Consider the following 23,908-nt stretch of genomic DNA (forward strand, 5'->3'; position numbering starts at 1 on the left):
ATTTGCTGACAGCTTGGTTTTCCAAATGACTTCTCTTTGCCATTTTCCTTTTAATAACTACAGTACCCACAGTTACATGTCTATGTCTATGCCTATGTATGTTGCACCAGAGGTCTCCTCATTTGTAGGTTATCAACCTTAACACTTTGTCTTTGTTTTTGTTCTGTTTTGCAGCATCAACAATAAGCTGCAGCAGCCAGAAGCTGCATCTGGGGTGCTGGAGTATGCCATGAAACATTTTGGTGAACTGGTGAGTTGTTTTCTTTTTCCTTTTTAGCTCCAAACCTAAAGTTAGGTTGCACTAATAAAATCCTTCTAGAATTATAATATGCTTTCTCATGCACTAATGCAGTGTCTTTAAGTCATAGGGGGGAAGTCTTTACACTCTTCAAACAGTACTTATTTGTTTGTATTTGTCTGTAGTGAGAGCCCATACCAAATCAAAAATTTATAAGAATTTTTAAAAACTATTTTAATGCATTTTCAGACACATTTCTTCTTGGGGTATCTGTTCCCCATTCACACATTTATTTTGTGTGAATGGGGAACACACATCATGGGGATGAGGGCCATAAGAGACGCATACCCCCAGAATACCCTGTTCTTAATGTGCAGCATGTGGAAAAAACATCTGCTACGCTGAGCAGCAGTCAAGGACAAGAAGCAGAATTATTGAGTTTTTTGTCCAATTGACAGGACCTTTAGATTTTATGTGTTTCTACTGTATATTTTTCAAAAACTACTTAGGATTACATGTGCTTTTTTCCTAACTTCATACCAAAAATACTAATTGTATTTATATTTTCAATGACTAGGTCTGTATGGTCTGCAAATAGCTTCATTTACTGTAACTCCCTATGTGACTTCTGATCGGCCAAGTTTAAAGCCACTAAATGTCACTACAGTAAATGTCAGCATTGGTATTTTTAGCTTGGAAGAAAAAAATATCTGGAAGTTGGGTCATGGCAATTGGACTTCCTTCTTGTTAGGTCGAAACGTTTCACTACTCATCCAAGTAGCTTGATCAGTCTCAGACTGATTTGCTGTGACTCGACTTCCAGAAAGCTTTACCTGGGTGAAAAAAAAACTTTCCAGTGTTTTATGTTCTCTGTAGACTGTTAAACAGTGCACATTCATTGAGCACTGTCATAAAAATGTTCTATTATAATTAATAAGGGTGAAGGGCCATTTCTGGTCTGATTTGTCTTTACTGTCATAGTAAACACTGAACAACAAATCAATGATCCATTATTAAACTACGTTAATAATATGCACCTTTTTTTCTATGTTTAGATAGATCTTATTGAGTTAATTAATAATTTCTTAATAGAATGCATTCACTTGATGTTTATGAAGGGGTTTATTTTAGCCCAGAGTCAATCACATGTGTTTTTCCACCCATTAGGACTCCTATGGAAAGATCTGTTCTTTTGCCAACAGAATTTCTGTTTCTCTGTAAAAAACGTGGTTAGTAAAAACACTCAGTAAAAAGAGTTTCATTGTGCACTTCTTTGAATGTTGTTTATGAGGTGACCGATTGGAAAGCTTTACTGTGGGAGGTTACAAGGTTTCCCTTTTTAGCTTCCCAGTCAGGAATCATAAGTTAAGCAAAGGTTATAGGAACTCTTTGAATGCTTTATTGTCACCCTAAAGAGGTCAATACCCAGATATACAGCATGTCAGTGTTTAGATGTAACAGCTCCAGACCGATTAAATGAAAACAGTCAAAAAATATTATAATAAAGATGTGGCAAATGTATGTCTAATTGTAAAAGACCAATAAGTGTATTGGTTTCACAAATCTTTCCTTGTGCAAAAAAAAAACAATTTATTCAAGTGTCAAATGGTCAAAAAAAAAAAAAACGTGATGAAACACCAAAGCTGTTTGGGTTAATTCTGTGAGATTTTATAGTTGCATGGTTCCAGTTGAATGTTTTTTTTTCTGCCTTTTTTTCCATTAGGAAATCCAAGCTACCTGGTATGAGAAATTGCATGAGTGGGAGGACGCCCTGGTGGCATATGACAAGAAGATTGACATGAACAAAGAGGATCCAGAGCTCATCCTGGGCAGAATGCGCTGCTTAGAGGCCCTGGGAGAATGGTATGTGGGCAGCAGCTCCTCACTCAAATCAGTGTTTCAACCTTTAGTGTTGAAACACCTTCAGGTGTCAGAGTTAATGTTACATATAGTCATATTTAAAAATGGTATATTTGTAATGTACAGCTATTTTGCTTTCCTCCCTGAGCCTTGTGGTATAAATGTTGTATGACTGTAGACTTGCCGTGACTTTTTTCATCTCTGACTTCTGGTGAATAGGAAGCCTATTCTAAATGAGTCCTGACTAGTCCTAGTCCTGATTAGGTCCTGATTAGGTGCTTGATGACTGGGCAAAAAGGGAGAAAACTGTTTTTCTGACCAAAGTAATTTTCCTGGGAAATGCATGAACAGGCATCCAACACCAGTAAGAGGCGCCACCACTCCAATGAAACCCCACCACAACTTAAAAAAACGCCCATTTTTTTAGGGAAAAAGAAAGTCACAAGATGAATGAAGGGTCCAACTATGTGGATCATTACAGGACCTATTACACTAAGCACATGTTCATTTGCTTATGTAACCTGCTGTCCTTCTGACGTTTTTGCAAACATCATGATTCATTTCAAAAGAAAATAATTCACTCTACTGTGTAGCTGAACAGAGGCTTTGTTCTTATGTTGAGTTGTTCATGAGTAAGGCTTGGAGATCATATAACCGTTAAAAAGGTCATCAAAAGGTCATCACACACAGAGAGAGCAAATTGTTCATGTTAAAAGGTAACATGAACAAGTTAAAAGGTAACATTAACAAGGTAAAAGGATATTGTACAGGTCCTACATGTACATATACCCAAGACTTAAAACTTGCAACAGAGAGTTAAAACATAGCTCATTTTTTTTGACAATTAAATTTAATGCTCAGTTAATACATAAAGATATTTGAAGTACAGTCTAGAGTAAAGTCAATTCTAAAGTGTCAATTACGAAACATTTAAAGACTTGGATGTAAAAAGACTTTTGTTTTGTACAGTGTGGCAGTACAGTATAATTAACACTGATTTGAGAAGGCGGCCATGTGGGTGGGCTGGTGTTGTATAGAGTAGAGCCTTTAAAACTATTCACATACTGAAGCCCAGTTAACGTCTCTTTTTTTAGCTGAAATGACAAAAATGGCCTAATTAGTCACACCATAACAGAAGCTCTCCTTCAGCTTGACCTTTGTAAACCTGTATCAGAATAAGCTTTATTGCCAGGTATGTTTACACATGTGACAGAGACTTCCACAGTGCAACAGAATGACAGTGACAGGACAATAAGAAATAATAATAGATAATAAAGAATAAAAATAGAAGGTAGACAGGGAACATGTAATCTAAATATGTGTATACGATAAATAAGTGTTGTATAGATAGTGTTGTGTGTAGAGTTGTATTAATAGTGTTGTGTGTTCCACGTTTGTTAAGTGTTCGTCAGATGGATTGCCTGAGGAAAGAAATTGTTCCTGTGTCTGGTTGTTCTGGTGCGTAGTGCACTGTAGCGTTGACCAGACGGCAACAGTTTAAAGAGGGACTGGGCTGGATGTGAGAGGTCTAGAGGGATTTTCTTAGCCTCCCTTCGCCAACTTTCTCAGTTGACAAAGGAAGTACAACCTCTGCTGGGCCTTTTTAATAATGTCCTGGTAATGTCTCCACTACAGTGCTGTCCATGATGGTGGGTGGGGGGGAAGAAGGGAGATTTCCTGAAGTCAACGAACATCTCTGTTGTTTTGAACGTGTTAAGCTCCAGGTTGTGCTGCTTACAGACAGGCTACTAAAGAGCTGACCGTGTGATGCACACTCGTCACTATCCTGAATGTGACAAATGAGTGTGGTGTTATCTGCAAACTTTAGGAACTTGACAGATGGGTCCTTTAAGGTTCAGTTGTTCGTGTAGAGGGAGAGGAGCAGTGGAAAGAGAACATATCCCTGAGGAGCTGCCTGTCTGTCAGAAAGCTACTGACAGACGAAGGTGGGCATGGAAAGCTGATGATACGGATGATAGCATTAAAGGCCAAGCTCAAGTCCACATACAGGATCCTCACATAAGTCCCTGGTCTAGATGTTGCAGAACATAATGCAGTCCCATATTGACTGCATCATCTACAAACCTGTTTGCTCTGTAGGCAAACTGGATCCAGCAAAGGTCCAGTAATGTCCTTCAGTTGGGCCAGCACCAGTTTTTAAATTTACTTCATGACCATAGACGCTTCTGTAGTCATTTAGTCCTGTGGTGGACCGTTTGAAGCATGAAGGGACTTTGCACAGCTCCAATGATTTGTTGATGATCTGTGTGAAATAGGGGCCAACTGGTCAGCACAGGATTTCAGACAGGCTGGTGTAACACAATCTGGGCCTGGTGCTTTCTTTCTCTTCTGCTTTCAGAATACCTTGCGCACATCAGCTTCACTGATCTGAAGTGCAGGTGTGGGGGTTGCAGGAGATGTTAATGGTTTTGTGTAGAAGTGTTCAGAGTATGTGTGGGCTGTTTTTTTCAAACCTGCAATAAAACCTATTCAGATTTTCTGCCAGTTGTTGATTCTCCACAGTGCTGGGGAATGGTGTCTTGTAGTTGCTGATATCTTTCAGACCTTTCCACACTTATGTTGGGTATGTAGGTGTGTGTTTGGGTTTATAGACACATATGCCTGCTATAGCTGAGCTTTTTGTACTTGTTTTGTACTTGTTACTCTGATGTTATACAGTGAACCCATACAACTTTGCCCATTTCGTTTTCTCTGTCCATCCCTCCACCTTTTTCTGTCTACTAAACGCACTCCAGCATCCTGCCTGTAAAACACATGCAGTGGATTTGATCTCCTCCTGGACAATGCAGCTGCTTGTTGTTAATGAGGAATCAGTTTTGGTTACATAAATATCTCCCAACAGGAATATCCATCTGTTTATTGGGATACTTTATATTATCAGACTGTCATGGTACACTGATTTAAGATGTGCATCTGTAGGAACAAATGAAGAAATAAGTAGTGACAGATGTAATGGAAACATGTCTTATCTCCAATCAGTTTCATTCTCATCTTTGTCCAGTAGTGCTTAACTGTTCTGGTGAATGATTTCTTGTTGTTTGGTGCAAAAAAAAAAATGTTTAGTCCTATGCTGCATGTGTTATTATTCAGACTGGGATTTCAGTCTGTTGAGGGTGAAGATGAGCACAGTAGGATATCACTTTAGACAAGTTGCAAAAGCTGATGTTAAATGAATCATTGATTTGATTTTAGTCAGCCAGGAATGAGCACTTCAGCCTTAGTCCAAATTCAGCATGTGTTAACAATGCTGTTCCCTGTCTACAACAGTATTTAATAAAAAGTTGTTTATATGTTGTGGCTGATCTGTTTATATAATAATACTCTATGCACCTTATTAATCAAACACCAAGGAAACCTGAAAATAGTTCAAATCATTTACTGATTATGTCAAATCAGTAATGCAAACATATCATAGGACTTAACTCTTTCCAGAAGTCTGAACAAAGCTTTTTGTACCATCTGAAGTCTGGATAATGTTTTCCAGGGGTCAGTTACACCAGCAGTGCTGTGAGGAGTGGACACTTGTGAGTGAGGAAACCCAGGCCAAGATGGCTCGTATGGCTGCTGCCGCCGCCTGGGGTTTAGGTAACTACTCTAATAACTAATAATATGAAGATTGTGTAAACAATGGACCAACAGGTAGTGGACTGCATGGAGCATTTAGGCTATCTTCTGTGTGACTCAGTGCAACAATGTAATCAAACTGAGCAGCAATAATAATAATAATAATAATAAAGGCGATTGGTATCCAGTCACAACACTGACATATAGTAACTTGCTATATTAGAGAAAAGCAGGGACCTCACTGCAAAGGCAAACTGAGGTTTGTGGTCTGTGGCTTTGATTTCATAAGGCATGATACAATATCCAACAAACAGAGCTGTCTGAAAACTCAGACCACCTTTTGGTTGTAGTTATTTATATTATTGCAAGCTGAGGAGAAGTGTGATTCAACACTGGAGTGACATGTTGCGAAACTTTATCTGCTCCAGTCCTCAGTGTCCATAATTACATTATACTCTATACTCTTTGTCATAAACTTAGGATTGTTTTTTGTCTCCAGGTCACTGGGACAGCATGGAAGAGTACACTTGTATGATCCCAAGAGACACTCATGATGGCGCTTTTTATAGAGCAGTGCTAGCTCTGCATCAGGACCTCTTCTCATTGGCGCAGCAGGTATGTTGCATCATCACTCGCAAAAACCTCCAGTAGAGTATATTTATTTTGCTTCAGTGTACATTAACGATTGATCTTTTAGAAAATATCACATAGAAAAATGCCACAGGGAGATTATATTAGCCTCATAGCTCCTGGGAAATTGTATTGGTCTGTATAGCATGACTCAAAACAATTACTGTAAAGACACATAAAGCACTTTATGGTTGTTGAAAACAGAATGAAATTCCCCCATCTGAGCAGACCTTTCGTTAAAACAGATAAAATACATAAGGCTTGATTATTCTCTTTTACAATGTGTTAGCTGCTTAGTGTAGAAATGTTATCCAAAAAGTGTAAAGCATCACAATATTCAGACAATTTATCTCCTGCCTGCCTATCAATAAACTCTGACAGAGGTCATGGTGCTATTTGCTCATTCGATGAGTGTGGGGGATTGTGGATGAGCTCATGCTCCCTGTAGATGGATTTGTTCAAGCTGGATGCCAGCCTGTCTAGCAAACACACACTGACCCCAGTAAACACCTGCTTCTCCAATTTCCCTGGACTCATCCTCAAAGATATTTTTTGCCACAAAGCCCTGGAGATTTGTTCTCTGTACTCCTTCACCTCCCACAGCCTAACCCCCCAATTTGGTGATTGGTTCCAGGTGTAGCCTATGGTACATCAGCTGAATGTGGAAAGCAGTGTTTTGACTCTTGCTGACAACGAGGCTGTTCACGACGAAGAAGCAGAATAAAATGCAGATGGAGAAAAGTTGAAAGTGTAAATGTCAACATGATCTTGGTCTTGTTGTGTGGATGTTGTTGGCAGTCCTCGCTCTTTGATTCCATAGCGATGTTCCTTTCTTCCATAGTAACCAGACATGTGCTTTAGGAATCTTGGCAAACTCCTGTATGGATGGTTTCATGTTACTGTGCTTTATAAATGTTTTTGGTGTGTTTGGTCTGTTTTATCAATGACGTGTAAACATGGCAGTGATGCTTCTTGTGGTTAATCAGTCTGTTGTACCAAGATTGACTATATATCAAGAGAACCAGAATGCATTTGATTTGTTAACTGTCTCTTGGTTTTTACAAATCAGAACCCTCCTTTTGACTACTCAATCATTTTAAGGTTTTGTTTTGAGTTTCCTCTAGTGGTTGATTTGGCTTCGCTGTAATGATAAAGTAATATCACTAGACTTGGGCTTATGTAAGTACATAAGTACAACCTTTATGAAAGAGAATAGGAGATTGGACTACGGTTTGTTTGCTCTGCCAGAAGCTAGACACTGCATTTATCAGGAGTCGTCTGGACTACACATTTCCAGTGAGGCCCCAGCACAGTAATTCAGGCGTAAACAGGACCATAACTAAGTAGAGGCTGTAAAGAAGCAGCCTTATTGTCACCTCATCCCAACCACCCTCCCATCACCTCTCCTCTTGTTATACATGTCTGAAGAGGTGTTTTGGAATGCCATTCCTCTTCTCTCTTGCCACAAAAAAATAATTTGTGGGAGTGGGCCTGAAACAGCTGTGTCCTAGCCTTAAAAGTTCTTTAGTCATCCTCTCACACTTACCTTCCCTCTAATAACAGTTCCCAAAAACATGAACTGTAGAAGCCAAAGAAGTCAGCAGACTTTCAGCCACAGTACTCGTGCCACTGTTTGCTTTTGCTTTGGAACAGGTCCTTCTCTTAGTTGCTGTTTTTTCCAACCCCCAGGGTTCTTACTGATGATAGAATGTCTGCAATATTGTTGAATTTGAAAGTGTAGTCCTGGTGGCAAAATCAAGGATCTGGAAATTTAAAAATGACTCAGTACTATTCAGACAGTAGGAAGGTACTAAAATCAGGAAGCTAGGAAAAACATTTTTGGTGCATGAATGTACTCTGACAGTTGGCTGAACATTATGAAAGTGTTTAGCAATTGGCATCGTAGTCATGGAACTGTGACTAACTGCCTGCATTTTGAATACTTCTTTATCGCTCTCCAGCTCTTTTCACTTTCTCTGAATGCGCATGTTTATTTAGGCTTTTTTTTAAATATGCATTTGACATCATCATCCACTGTTACATAACTTTTACACTGTTTTTTTCAGCAGTTCATTTGCCTCCCCTCATAAAACACTTGGCACTCAGCTGTGCATCAAACCGTTCTGCTATATAAGCAGGCGTTCTACTCTTACTCACGCTAATGTGTCACTGTTGGCATCTCTTAAGTGAAGAGTGTAAGCAGGAAGCAGTGATGTGCCTTTGTTCTTTTGTTTTCGTTCCCTGGGTTTAGTCCAATCCTCACTGGTCCTGATGCAAAGAGTTTTTATGAGGAGGTGTGACACTGTCTCATGGTGCATTCTTGGGTCATGCCATCAGAGGTTATGTGGAAATGTCACTACTGCTGTTTGTTAGCTTTACTGGTGAGAATATATTGGGATGGCAACTAAGTTAAGTCATGGATTTAACCAGTTTGATCTTTGTTGAGAACCTGCAATGAATAATAATAAACATCGGAAAACTATTAATGTAGATTTGTGAGAAAGAAGAAATAAATTTGAGGTTGTACTTTTAAATTGTCATTGTTTCTTTAAAATGTAATTCCACACTGTAAATGTGTTATTTTACACAGTGTATTGACAAAGCAAGAGACCTCCTGGATGCTGAGCTGACGGCCATGGCTGGAGAAAGCTACAGCCGAGCCTATGGGGTAAGTGTTCCTTTGAGACAGAGAAAATATTCAACTCTTGGCTTAAGTGGACCATCTCATTTTTCATAGTATTCATGTGCGGAAGATTATGCCACAGCAACAAAATTGTATTGAAGTGATGATTTATGAGAGTTTCAATCTCTGATCTAGCTTGAGAAGTCATCAGCATAAAGATTTAGAGTCTTTTCACTTCTTAGTGTTCTTATTTTATTAGCTTTGCATTTGGAATTATCCAAGCAACATTTCAAATAAGAAGTTTAATTCTAAACAGCAGTGTTCCTGTCATACAGATGTTATCAGATGACATTATCATGACCGTCATTTGATCCATGTTGTGTGTGTGTGTGTGTGTGTGTGTGTGTGTGTGTGTGTGTGTGTGTGTGTGTGTGTGTGTGTGTGTGTGTGTGTGTGTGTGTGTGTGTGTGTGTGTGTGTGTTTCCCAGGCCATGGTATCTTGCCAGATGCTGTCAGAACTAGAGGAGGTGATCCAGTACAAGCTGGTGCCCGAGAGGAGGGACATCATCAGGGAAACATGGTGGGAAAGGCTTCAGGTAACTACAGCACATGATATATGGATGTATGTGCACACATTCACACACACTCACACTTATGTGTAGCTACCAATGCAATTTAAAGCAGATGTCGCAAGGGCTACTGTTACTAATGTAAAACATTACAACCCAAACACCATGCATACTGTACAAAGCATGCAAAGACACACACTAACACATTAGTGTGGCTTTACCATGTTGTACATTTGTGCAGTAAGTTTATTTCTAATTTTGCAACTAATTTCAAAGTAGATTTGTAAAATAGATTTGTGTTCCGGTGAGGTTGCCTGAAACAAATTCCAAGTAAAAGTCAGTGCTAACCATGGGAAACCTTGCTTTCTTATTGCAGTTCTTCTATCATTTTTTGCCCTTAATACCAATGGAGGGGATCTTATCTTATTTTATTGTTGCCCACTAAATGCAGTAGGCAGAACTATGTTAATATTCAGTCACAGTATATCAAGCACTTTCTGCTTCTTTAGTCTGAATTTGATTACCTTTATTATCATTATTAATCATGCATTGCGGCATTGTGCATGTCAAATAAGACAGAAGGATGTGTGTAAGAACCACAAAACCACATGTTTTGGAAATGTTTGCTGTCCGCCAAGATGTTAGAAGTAGATACAAATGCCATCCTGTCTGGCATAATGGCCACTTTACAGCTGAATTCAAAATGCATTCTTTGAAACCTTCTAAGTGCACATTAAGGGACAAATTTCAGTCAAGCATGTCTGATTTGATCTTTGATCTGATATGTGCCTTTTCTCACTCTCAGCAATATAAACTAAGTTTGATACAGCATGACTAATGCTGCTTACTCTGAGTCCCTCACCATTCATTGTTTCCTGCTCACATATTACTGACTTACTGGTATTTTGGAAAGTTCTTTTTACCAAGAAAACAGAATCCTGTGTCACCTTCCCCACAGGCCAACAAAGCTGCATTTCTCGGCAGACTTCATGTGCTGTTTCTTTTTTTGGTGATTAGTATTACCTTGAACAAATGCTCTGATCTGGAGCTAATTTCCTTGTGAACACACTTTCTTGAAAACCTTTGCAAAATATTAAGATCTTTTTTTCCAATTATAAAAGGTTGCTGTTGGTTAGAGGGAGTTTTTGGAATCAGAAGGAGTCTTCTTGAGCAAACAGACAGATGCTGCCTACAAAAACAGAGTGACTGTCTGGGTTCAACTATCCACACATCTGTAGTCTTTGTCTCTCACAGTTATGGTAAAGAATGTGTGAAAGCACTGCACTCTGCTGTTTGTGTGTATCAGAGTCAGTTCGTGCTCAAGGGGAAGGGCATTTCACAGCTGGAATATATGGTGCATTTCTGCAGTGTATCTTGAAATCAACCTAATGAAAGATAAAATGGATACTGTGATGACTTTGCAGTGTTTGTATTACAAGCCAGTGTGCTTTTCTTCGTCTTCTTCTTATTTTTGTTTTGTTTTGTTTTGCTTTGCATCTAATAAGCTTTAAACACATAAATCTGTTTTTTTTCCCCTCTGGGCTTCCATAGATTGAATTTCATTGTCTCACTGGTACACCGGAGCAGGTGCTGCCTTATTCATAAGATGTCTGAAATTCCCCTACATAAAAAAAACACAACAAAAAACTACTCCATTAAAAGTACAAGCATCACTTGAATTTGAAGTAACTTTGTTTACTGGAAGTTGAAAAGTACAAGTACTCTACTATGAAAGTGAAAGTGTAACTGAGTTCCTGATAAAAGTAAGTAATTAGCTGCTGATAACATAAATGTATAAATCTGGGGAAATTGCTTTCCATTGAATTTTAGTGGAGTAAATGTAAAATTGAGGGAAAAAATGTGTTTTTATAATATTGTGGTTAGGCAGCTTCTTTCTGAATCTGATATGACATGATAGTCAAGAGATAGTCCATAAATGTGGAGAATGAAATCGGAAAGACATGCAAGAATGGCTTCCTTAATTCAAACCAGGAACATTGGAGTTATGTGGTACACATCCACCTGTCTACTGTGATTCCCTCAATTATAAGAAGTTGTTCCTCTCAAGTTAGATGAAGTTGATAACTTGGCACATCTTATAAATTCTCATTCATTCTCAGTCATTTAACCTAGACTAAACGCTGTTAGTCACGGTAATCACTCAGCATAGCCCTACCAGATACTGCTTGTGCTTAGCTCCTTATCCTGTCATTCTAAGCCTGCTAAAATCCTTGCCCTGACATACTGCCATTTCAGGAAACAGATTGTAGAAAAGTCAAAATAATTAAATCTCCCTTTCAGACATAAACATCGGTTGAATTATATTTGAAACTAGCTGATGTTGTGTTTAAAAAGAAGAATGTTTTGCTTTTGTCTTTGCTAGTTGCTGTGTAACCTTACACAACCACATAATCAAATTTTAAATTCCATCCCTTTGCATGCAGCAGTTGTTTTGTATTTTGTTTTTAAGTCAGAGTTAGATTTGTTTTAAGGGGTGACTTTGGATCAGTTGGTAGGGCATTCGTCTACAAACCCCAGGGTTGTTGGTTCAGCTCCCAGCAGCAACAATTCCTGGCCACATGTTGTTGTGTCCCTGTACAAGACACTGAACCCTGAACCCTTGGTGCAGCCGACTGCCATCAAAAATGTCCCCAATGGGATTAGGAAAGTATCAATTATTGATCCATGAATAACCTAATCTTTGGAGCATATGGAACATTTTAAAGACGTTACCACTGGCAGAAAAAAATACCCCTTGTGGTTTTAAATGTACCCTTCTCTCACATATGTTTATTCACTTGAGTTTAACAAGTAAATGCCTATATTTGAAAGGAGCGACAAAAGAAAAATACATTTAACCCATCTGTCCTATGTTATTCTTCTGTTCTTTCCTTCAGGGTTGTCAACGTATTGTAGAAGACTGGCAGAGGATCCTAATGGTTCGATCATTGGTAATCAGCCCCCACGAAGACATGAGGACTTGGTTGAAGTATGCTAGCCTTTGTGGCAAGAGTGGACGCCTGGTCAGTAAATTCATTGAGGGGCTACAAAAATACAATCTAAGATGTACTAACCTGGATTTTGCTTTAAATCTTAATTGTAGGGTGTTCTTGTATTAAGCAACTTGTGGTGGTGTCAAATGCTGATAAAAGCTTTCCCCCTAAACACAGGGGCACTGATTATACACCACATCTGTGCCTCTTGTTTTTGCGAACAAATACCAAAAAAAAAGAGGCAATAATTGCATGCATTGTACATAGTAAATAATAACTTTGCAAAATGTGCTGTTGACAACTATTTCAACCTCTTTGAAGTTGATGCAGGTGAAAAGTAGCACAGCATCCTTAATCACTGTGAAATCTGCTCAATTAAAGTGGTGCAATTTCCTTTCCTTTCAAGTAATTGCAAGGGATGGCATACAATCAGAGATTTTGTATTTCTACACACTCAATATATTTAACCATGCACACAGACTCACAGGTGGTGACTAGATCACCAGCGTGTGCTTCTGTTAAGGCCACAATCTGGGTACCTGTACACACACGCTTTCCACACATGCAAAGATGATGCCAACCACCTGACACAGAGAAGAGCTCGTTGAAAACTGTGTGTTTTGCCTCACAAGAATAGAAAATAAGTAGTGTATTGAATGCACAAAATAAGCATCTATTTAAATTGTCTGGCTCATGGAGACTTGTGCAGACAGCTAAAATGCACATCACGTGTGGTGGACAAATTAAAATCTTTATTTCTTTCTGTATTTCTATCATTCTTTCTTTCTTATAACTCAGCAAAGTTGACCTAAAGTCAAGCTCTAGCTTTTTCTTGAGCTATGGATCTTATTCTGCTTTTGCATTCTTTAATTCCTCAGGCCCTGGCCCATAAGACACTAGTGCTTCTGCTGGGTGTTGACCCCTCCAAGCAACTTGATCACCCGCTGCCCACAGCCCACCCACATGTCACTTATGCTTATATGAAGTACATGTGGAAGAGTACGCGCAAGGTAGGAAAAAAAGAAATTTGTGTTGATTGCTTACAACGTTTAAGTTCTTTCACATTTTATAGACTTTTATTCATTTGTTCTTCTTTATTGTCCATGTGTCCATGTTTTTGGTACATCAAGAGACAACAGTGGGATTACAGAAAGGGGATGTTTAAATTATGGCTACAGCAGTGACTTTAAGAGCTAACTATTGAATATTATCAAGTAAAGAGCCTGGGAAACCTTACACCAACAGAGTACATCGATCAAAAAAAACTGTAGTACAACCTGCTTAAAAGAACAACTGTAATATCAGGCTGAATTTTTTGTGACGGCATTGGATTAAGTATGCCTTACTTTGCAAGTGCTAGCAAATGTTAGTATTTGTTCAGAAAGATTTATGCTTTGTTTGATCTGGCCTGTCTGTAGACAGTGGTGCACATCCAAAATTATAGTGTATCTTTCACATGTCATCAGTGCATCTTAAGATTTAGGGTTGTGCACTGGTCCAATATTGCACCTGCCCTGCACCTGCAAAGGTCAGGATCTGATTCTACATGTTACCTGCAATTATCCCTACATCAAAACTGACGGGTCATGTATCAATAACACTAATTAAACTACATAGGCTACACAGTCTTTTTTTACATAAAGGTAGCTGATTTTGCAGTAGTTGTCTGTGCCCATACCCAATGCATTCCCTGATGCTATCAGTCTGTTGCACCTTTAATTCTGTTGTTAAATCTTGTCATTAAGATATAAAACAATCAAGCCTGCTAATTATTACATTTAATTAAATTCTACAGAGCCTTTATTTTCCTTCCTGTATAATTTCGTTACCCGCCCACATTCATTTCATTTTTACTTATTGGCTACCTGACCTGGTGATGGAAGACTTTGCTTGTAATTAAACTTCTCTGCTCTTTGCCACTTGCTTACCCCACACACATGCACTCTTACACATACTGTATGTACTCCCCCAAACACACACAAACATTTATTACCAGATGATGTATAACATTTGTGGCTCCAGAGTGCAAGACTCATTAGAGGACTTAGGTAAGTGTGAGCATAAGCATTGCTGTTGCCAGGTCCAGCTGTGCTGCTTGCCAGACAAATCTCAATAAATAATACACACACAGCTGGAAAGCTGTGTGTCCACTGTTTCCGGTGTTTGGAACAGCAGAAAACCTCACACTCAGCACACTTGCCATGACTCTCTGGGAAAACCACAGTAAACAATACAAGTTCGATAATTAGTAGTACGTTAATAAATAGGAGCAGATTCAGTCAAATGCATCTGTCACTTTTTGAGGTAATTTCTTATTTATTATTAAATTAACAAATTAGCGCATGTTACATAGCTTTTGGTGTCATTACTTTATGAGATGTTACTGAGTGAATGTTGCTACAACATAAGTTCAAGTAACAAAAGCAATGTAACCAGAACTGATGGCTGCATTAGACTGGAGAGTTAAGTTTGTGGAGGCAGTAAGGTCATGGCGACTGATCCATTCACCATGACACATGGTGTCATGAGAAAGCTATTGAATACCCTAAAAAGTACTGTTGATAAACTGAAATGTCAGTTGCCACTGAACAACATTTTTGGGATAAGCTTAGGTATAGAATTCATGCTGATTCTGTCAAAATAAAATGTCATCTTATTTGTAAGCACAACTAGCACTTTGTATTGTTAAATCACTTGTGAGTGATTTCAAAGGTACAAGACATCACAAACATATTTCTCAGACCAACACAAAGCCTTTACCTGCCACTGGTATTTGCTTTGTGTCTCTTCAGATTGATGCCTTCCAGCACATGCAGCACTTTGTGCAAGGAATGCAGCAGCAAGCCCAGCACGCCATTGCAGCCGAGGACCAACAGCACAAGCAGGAGCTCCACAAACTGATGGCCAGGTTTGTCCCTTTGCTTGAAGCAACATCAGCCTACTACCTATTAAGGTTTTTCACAGGACACTTTTTGGTATGTCACAGTAGGAAAACCGTGGTTACTGAAGTACTTTAAACAAAACTTGATTTTATCTTTTCAGTTGAATGCACTGATAGAAATGACTACAGTACCTTGATCACAGACTGAGATTCATAAGGAAAAGTTCAGTTGAAATTCATCAGAAGTAATTCGAGTGTGCCATTATGTGTTTAGTTGTGGTTGAGTAGTGTTAAAATGTGCCAGTCTTCATCACCTGCTTTGGCACAATGAAGGAAAACACACAGCAACATGCTGAAGCAAGGAAAAAGTAACCTCATGCATTTTATGCCCTAATGTTGTAAACACATGGGGTCACGTACAGTGTGTTCTACCTCTTTTCCATTTGCATGACCCAATCTGGCACAGCACCTTTTAGTAATTCACTGGAGTCCTGTGGTATTTAATAAAGCTGGCCAGATTTTGGCCTGTCTCACCTCAGACTTTTCAATGAAATGATACCTTCTGGCAGTTTGCCCCAAACAGCTTATCAAAAATATGGCATCATGCCTACAGGTAATACCAGATGTTTCCTCCCCCGTGCTAGTACAGTAGCTTGTACCTAAATGTCTGCCAGTGGGTGTTGTGCTCTTTATTTGACTATCTTGGCACTGCCTTGGCATGTTTCCACTATTATTACCTCAAGTCCTGAAGCAGGCAGAAATATTCCTGCATATAGTAAATTATTCAGTAGTCGTATGTGAACTGCTCAAACAAATCAATTGCAAAGACCCTCTTGTTTCATAAATGACACACATGACATCACACAAACAGGTCCATGTAACATTTATACATTTTTGTATCCTCCAGACATTGATTCTGACTGTCGGATGAATGTATCTTAGAGAAAACATCTGTATGAGTCGGAGCACGGTCACATACTCTTTTTGAATACAGGTCAGTTGTGTGGTATGGAACACACCTGGACTCCTCAGTCAGACATCCACACAATCAGATGGGTGCCTTAACTCTCCTCCCATATGATCCACTCTCATTTCACTGCTTCCTTGCATATGATCCGTTGCCCCGGTATCTCCTGTATAAACAGACATATTGTTCCAGAATTGTCTGACACCCCATCCTCTCCTCTCTTCTTTCTCAAAAGTTCAACCTGTTAACATCTTACGGAAACAGTTTGGCATAGACTCGCTGAACCCAAACTGAACACTCACGTGGAAAAGCACTCACAGAAATTACATAATCCCGAAAGACATTTTATTGGAGGACATCTGCAAACAGTATTCAAACTACTGATGGATGGGGGAATGTTACATTGCTTGCCAGTTGCTCTGTTTAGTGCAGTAGTATGTGAATTAAGTGTCTTGGTCCCTGCCAAACGCAACTAGTTTGACTATTTGTATACATATGAGTATCCTGGGCATGATGATAAAGTCCCCCTTAGGGATGCCAAAGAACTAACTGTCGGCTTAAACAAAAAGAGAAGTGGTTTGGATAATTGAAAATTTACGACCATGATCTGAAAACCTTTTCAGCAGATAAATGCTCTACTGCCTTAAGTAGTGATATTTAAATGATAAATGTTGGATAGATTTTCAAGTTTAGTGTCATTATCTCACTCCTTTTTAATAAACTGCTCTTGGGTGTACTCAGTGTCACTGCCAATCTTTATAAGCAATGACAACATCAGCATGGTTATAAAATCATGATGATGTTTCTTTGTAGCTTGTCCCAGCAGTGCACATGTTTCCCTGTTGCTAATGTAGTCATAGAATTAGTTGTCTACATAGCACTTCTTTTAACAGCATTGATTTTTGATCTCAGTAGTGGCAAAATGTTTAGTCTCAAAACATGTTTCTTTCTATTTCCAGAGTAAATTTAATTGCTGATATCTCATTTTATAAAATATTATTGAAACAGTAGAATACAGTGAAGTAAAATGAGAACACTGATAACTGAGCCTGATTATTTATGCTCCACTAGGTTTGGTATGTTTTCTGTAAATAGAGTAGAAATGACCAAACATCTGCTTTTCTTTTATGTAGATGTTTCTTAAAGCTCGGAGAGTGGCAGCTCAGCCTGCAAGGCATCAATGAGAGCACCATCCCCAAGGTTTTGCAGTACTACAGCCATTCCACCGAGCATGACCGCAACTGGTACAAGGTCAGTCCCTCTCTTTCAGCCCTAAACTTTCACTTTTTAAGTCACTTTTTGCCTGCAATAAATTGTCAGCTGACACAGCTAGGAAAGGAAAATCCAACTTTTTTTCACCTAGAAAACCCTAAGCTCTTAAACTCAGCTGCCATGTCATAACATAGTTTAAGTTTGTTTTTGTGTCAGTGCACAATACATTTATTTTGCTCATTTCATTGTTACTGTACTAGTGGTGCCTTTTTTTATGCTTTAAAGATATGAGGTGATAAAAGAGCTGAGAGCATCTCAGATATGTCACTGTGCAACACCTAAATAAGCTTCCCCATCTATCTCAAGAACTCATTCAGCTTTTAGCTTTTATAAACTGTGCTGTGGTCATGTTTGGACCAGAATAATTATGACCCTCTAGGAGGTATCTGTCCTGGAAAATTCCATAATGCACATACTGTACATAGAAGTCATTTAAAATGACCTACTCCTAGGAAACCAGTTTCACCCAGTTTGTGCCATCTTTCGGCAGGCCTGGCATGCTTGGGCAGTCATGAATTTTGAGGCGGTGCTGCACTATAAACACCAGAACCAAGGACGTGATGAGAAGAAGAAGCTAAGACATGCCAGTGGTGCCAGTGCTAATAGTGAAGCTAGTAACAGCGACAGCGAGGTCGACAGCACTGACCACAGTCCTGTGCCCTCACCAGGCCAGAAAAAGGTCAATGAGGTAAGAGTCACAGATAATTACAGTAAGACCTTTTCACACACATCCACATTGATTATTCAGTGTTTTCTGCAAGCGATCCCAGTCCTACCAAGCTATAAATCTTTAATTAGGATGTCTATGCATTATAACGACACTGTCTGCATTGTCCATGCAGTGTTTCAGGTCACTAATACAGTCATACATCGTGTTACGCAGGGTGTGAGCTTATATACAGATCACTATTTTTCAAAAAGCAGAATTTATAGATCTGAAAGACTGCATCTTGTACAGTAACAAAACACAAACACAAGTGGAGCCTAGACTTGTGCCCAACCAAATATTGTATGTGTGCTTCTGTTTGTACACCAAGCTTTAAATCATTCAGTTTAGTTTTGCCTAATTTTTGCTTTCCTCTGTAAATTCTGAATTTTGAATTATAATGTCTTACCAGGTGCTGCACCACCTATATTACTTTATATTCTCCAGTACATCTTCGCTTCTTTTTCTCATGCATGAATAAGCATCTGTTGTCTCTCTACAGGACCTTTCAAAGACCTTGCTGTTGTACACAGTTCCTGCTGTTCAAGGTTTCTTCCGCTCCATTTCTCTGTCAAGAGGCAATAACCTGCAGGACACACTCAGGTAAGTTAAATCACTGTAACACAAACTGGACATGTAGTCCAAGCAAACAAACAACATATTCATATTCACAGACACTCAGCAGATGAGGTATGTTGGGACAGGGGGACCTCTGGTGGTTGTTTGTTATCGCACTCATACATTATCCTTAATAAATAGACAAAATATAAGATTAGATATATTTTATTAATCCCAGAAAGGAAATTCAGCATAAAATAAAATATAAAGGCTAAAATATATGAATATTTCTTATTTTAATCCTGTTTTTTATTTTTCTGTATCTTCAGGGTTCTGACTCTGTGGTTTGACTACGGTCATTGGCCTGAAGTAAACGAAGCCCTGGTGGAGGGTATCAAGACTATTCAGATTGACACCTGGCTCCAGGTAAAATATGCACACATAAACAAATACACATTTAAAGTGTATCACTACACTACAGTACACTGTTTGGGTAATATAAAATGGGTAATACTGTTAAGTTTAAGTTAAGCAAGTTAGAATTGATAAAACTAAATATATGTCAGTTCCTGTCCATTTAGACACTGACTTTATGAACTTTACATTTTATTCCACACATAACCCAAAGTACTGAGTTTTTTATTATTTCTCTCTCTGCCTGTTCAGGTGATCCCTCAGCTTATAGCTCGAATCGACACGCCTCGAGCCCTGGTGGGACGCCTCATCCACCAGTTGCTAACTGACATTGGGCGTTATCATCCCCAGGTAAGTCTGCTCATACTCTTGCTAATGTTGTTTCACAAGATGGAACGGAATGAGTTTTCATGATAAGTTAAATGATGAATTGTTGGATTCTTTCTTTTCACCCCCAGGCTTTGATTTACCCTCTGACTGTGGCTTCCAAGTCCACCACTACAGCACGCCACAATGCTGCGAACAAGATCCTGAAGAACATGTGTGAACATTGCAACACTTTGGTTCAGCAGGCCATGATGGTAGCAGACCTAATCATTTACATTTATCTCTGCTGATTAAAGCTATCTCCAGCAATGTGATGCATATTTAATCTTGAGAGTGACGTGGAAGCTTGTATGTAGTTTGTAGACTGTACATGTAAAAATCTCCATGAAAAAAATGTCCTTCACTGTTGCACAGCAAGCATTGCACTGATTTGTTGTCTGCTACTGTGATTAGATAGTTTTGATGTTGTCCAAAATATCAAATTGTGTCCATGCGACCCAATACCGAGTTTTAAAACTCTATATTTTGACAGGCAAAAACAAAGAACAGTCTAACAATCATTCTTCATGTATTCTTCATCCAGGTGAGCGAGGAGCTTATCCGAGTGGCCATCTTGTGGCATGAAATGTGGCACGAGGGCCTGGAAGAGGCTTCGCGTCTTTACTTTGGTGAGCGTAATGTCAAGGGCATGTTTGCTGTGCTGGAGCCTCTACATGCCATGATGGAGCGGGGACCTCAGACCCTCAAAGAGACCTCTTTTAACCAGGTACATGTCAGCTTAGATTGGGCTTGAATATAGAGTCTAGTGTGGTTTAGTACAATGCCTTAAATAATAACCTCTCATGTCCAACATCAAATAAATGTTTTTTTTTGTGCACTGAACTATGTCATTAATTAATCTGTGGCTTTTAATATGATGTTTTTGGCATTCGGTGGAAACAACAATTTGATTCCCAGGCACTTCCTAAATTTAGTTATTGAAAATAATTATAAAATATACAGTATTTTGCTTTGTGTTTTTACCAAAGTTATTAGTTTCTAGTGACAATATAGTCTTTTCTATTGATCTGTGTCCAAAGAGCTTCAGAGATCCACAGTAATTTAAAGTTGTAAAACAGTACCACATAAAAAAGCTCTAGAAAAGATTAACAGTTTTATACACATCGTAAAACTAACTACATATATTTCATCACCCCAAATTAACTATGGGTTTGTTCAAATGACTACTTAATTTACATCCACATGTCAGACCAGTGACCCTGGCTTTCAGAGTAAGTGGTATCAGATGTTTCCATTCAGGCTCCCATTGCAGATGTGCACTATTAAAAACAAAGCACTTAAATGAAATCTTAGATTAATCAGGAACACTGACATTTAATGTAACGACTTTCCTTTTTATATTCCTGCCTTGGCAGCCCATGGTAATTTCACTTAATGAGTCATTGTACAGGGACAGAGAGTGTTTGTCTTTTTTTTTTTTCATGCTACAGGCTTATGGCAGGGACTTGATGGAAGCTCAGGACTGGTGCAGGAAGTATATGCGATCTGGTAACGTAAAAGACCTGACTCAGGCCTGGGACCTCTACTACCACGTGTTCAGACGCATCTCCAAACAGCTGCCACAGGTGAGCGAAACCACTTTCTGCATTGTAACTACTGTATTAGTATATGTTATAAATCACCTTCTCGTGACCTCTACACCCTATAACAGATATCTTCAAAGTCAAGGAAAAATAAACATGCTTTGGTATGTTCACAACAGGAACAAAGAGGCATCAGCCTTCCTAAAGTACACAACCTAATGTGAATCAGAGAAAAAAAGTTTGAAAAAAATCTTTTATGGCTCCTGAGAAAATTAGAGATAACATCCCACAAATTCTGCATTCCTCTGTCCATTCCAGTCTCTCATCAGATGGGATGAAATATGTTTTGGCTTTCATGTCCTGACTTTCTTTCTTTGATCTCATGACATGTGACAGTGTTTCATTTGAAGTGGTATGAAAGAGAACTGAGATTTAGCATTGATCAGAAGATAATGATAGATAAACAAGGGGCCTGTTTCATTCTTCCCTCTCGGTGAAATCATTCAACAACTTGCCAAAACTATGTTGAAAGATGACAGGATAGCTATGCTTTTTGTCCTTTTTAATATCACATTTATCAGGGACACCTAAATTGTATCACATCAAACAAAAAGCTGAATATTTTGTGACAGGAATTCTACAAGTTGCAGCCAATTTACTTCTATACACATACTATTATTCAGCCTGTCACACAACTAAATGTGTTGAAGAATTACTTTTTTGGTTTAAAATTTGCTCAGCATCTCTCAAAACACAGCTATAGTAAACAAAGAAAACAGAAAAGCATTTTCTTTTATAATGAAACTACTTTTTTTGGTACTTGGCAATGTTAGCAGCTATATCCTTTGATAACAGTCCCCCATTTTACCTGTTGTGAGCAGTAATATTGCCATTAGGTTGCACATGTAAACACAACATCCTAGAATCTTATAATAAGCCATTTGTCCTGAGCCAGGTACAATGAACCTGTCCAAAGTAAGTGATGTAGATACACATGGGCTGCAGTTTGGTACATCATCATGGTTTAAACGACTCAAACACCTGATCTTGTTGCTTCTCGGGTGAAGATGAAATTGGACTGATAGATGTCATTTCTCACAGCCATCACACTGTTGAGGAATGACATTAAAACAGACTTGTCACGAGCACTCACTTCACATGGCAAATGGAGATGGCAACACTATTTGACATTCCTTGATGTCCTTGGGAACGCTTACTTCAGCAACATTACAATATAGAACATAGAAATAAACCTGCTTACGGATTCGTCCAAACAGCAAATTCAGATCCAGACTTTAAAATCAGTCAGATTTGAAGCAATAGTTCCAGAATGATTTATTAAAGATTGTGTAAAAACTTTTTCCGTTAAGTCCATAACTTGGATATTGGTCAGTGTCTGTTACATATTGCTTTAAGCACTGTTGGCAGGAGTTGTTTTGTCCATGCACTTTTTGTTCTACATTTCCAACTAAAAACTAATTGTCTCTTCCTGTGCTACATCCCTACATCATCAACTTTCCTCGCAGCTGACCTCCCTGGAGCTACAATATGTGTCTCCAAAGCTGCTAATGTGCCGAGACCTGGAGCTAGCTGTACCAGGCACTTATGACCCCAACCAGCCTATCATCCGCATCCAGTCCATCGCCCCCTCCTTGCAGGTCATCACCTCCAAGCAGCGCCCACGCAAGCTCACCATCATGGGTAAGATTAGGGGAAAATTGCACACACGTTGTGGCTCTGAACTCATTATATTAGGAAAACAGATTACAAAATATTTATAGTCATATGCTATAAGCAAGCGTGGGCCATTACTTTAGATAATTTAACCAAACAACAAATAGCTCCAAGATCGCAATTTGTTCTGAATTAATCAGCATGGTAACACACTCTGTTAGATAAGATCCTCAAATAGAAATCATTCTTACCTACCGACGAAAGATCATACCAGTACTGAACTAAATGCCAAAAATGAACCCCAACCACTACAGAAAGACGAGGCTCAGTGACTGGTCAGCTCTGTATGTTAATTACTTTTTTTTTTTTTCATTTTCTGTCCTGGGAGAAATGACACATCCTTCCAAAACCATTCATTGGCATTTATTTTAATTACAAAATAAATAATTCTGGCACCTTATCCCCTACTCTGCCGTGTAATATGATATATGACTCTAAAGTGCTTCTAAAATGGCTCAGCACTATGAAGTCACCTTGTCTTGAAGCCAAATCTTCAGATTATCAATCACAGAGGGTTCACTCAGTTTTACACTTTCCACTGGACAATGTAATACCTTGTTCTGATGTATCCCATCAGTGTTGCACAACCTACTCTGTAAAAGATGATAGCCAATAAATCAACTAACCTCTGGAGCAAGACTTCAGATTAAGACCTGTCAACTGCTACAGCCCGGTTAGATTTACTGTCAGCACTCTGTCCCCTTAGCTACACAACACATTGCTTACTGGGATTGTCATTAGGAGCAGACTTGGGCTAGAACGGGAACTTTGTTTCACTCATTTCAGTGGAAGTATCACTTAACTCCATTAAAGTTAGGACAATTACAGTATTGATGTAATCATTGTTTGGCCTGTCATGAATATTGCGCAAACTATAAGATAGTGGAACAATTGGATAAGTGACATCTGTTTCTCGGGAAAAGGTTTTAGCTCTGTCATGCTGAAAATGTTTCTGCTTCAGTTGATGT

General features: G+C 38.8%; 1 protein-coding gene across 1 annotated transcript in view; it reads left to right on the forward strand.

Moving 5' to 3' along the window:
- Positions 1-23,908, forward strand: part of mtor (mechanistic target of rapamycin kinase) — a 66,562-nt gene that overhangs the window by 35,514 nt on the left and 7,140 nt on the right. The window contains exons 29-46 of the mRNA XM_026367347.1: positions 175-250; positions 1,962-2,101; positions 5,604-5,704; positions 6,183-6,298; positions 8,904-8,981; positions 9,425-9,532; positions 12,403-12,528; positions 13,377-13,508; positions 15,291-15,406; positions 17,480-17,597; positions 18,109-18,306; positions 18,827-18,927; positions 19,212-19,308; positions 19,549-19,647; positions 19,755-19,877; positions 20,207-20,389; positions 21,114-21,248; positions 22,733-22,907. Of these exons, the coding sequence (XP_026223132.1) occupies positions 175-250; positions 1,962-2,101; positions 5,604-5,704; positions 6,183-6,298; positions 8,904-8,981; positions 9,425-9,532; positions 12,403-12,528; positions 13,377-13,508; positions 15,291-15,406; positions 17,480-17,597; positions 18,109-18,306; positions 18,827-18,927; positions 19,212-19,308; positions 19,549-19,647; positions 19,755-19,877; positions 20,207-20,389; positions 21,114-21,248; positions 22,733-22,907 (2,222 nt within the window). The remainder of the gene's footprint in view (positions 1-174; positions 251-1,961; positions 2,102-5,603; positions 5,705-6,182; positions 6,299-8,903; positions 8,982-9,424; positions 9,533-12,402; positions 12,529-13,376; positions 13,509-15,290; positions 15,407-17,479; positions 17,598-18,108; positions 18,307-18,826; positions 18,928-19,211; positions 19,309-19,548; positions 19,648-19,754; positions 19,878-20,206; positions 20,390-21,113; positions 21,249-22,732; positions 22,908-23,908) is intronic.

This window comes from Anabas testudineus, chromosome 7 (assembly GCF_900324465.2).
Source record: "Anabas testudineus chromosome 7, fAnaTes1.2, whole genome shotgun sequence".
Lineage (NCBI taxonomy): Eukaryota > Metazoa > Chordata > Actinopteri > Anabantiformes > Anabantidae > Anabas > Anabas testudineus.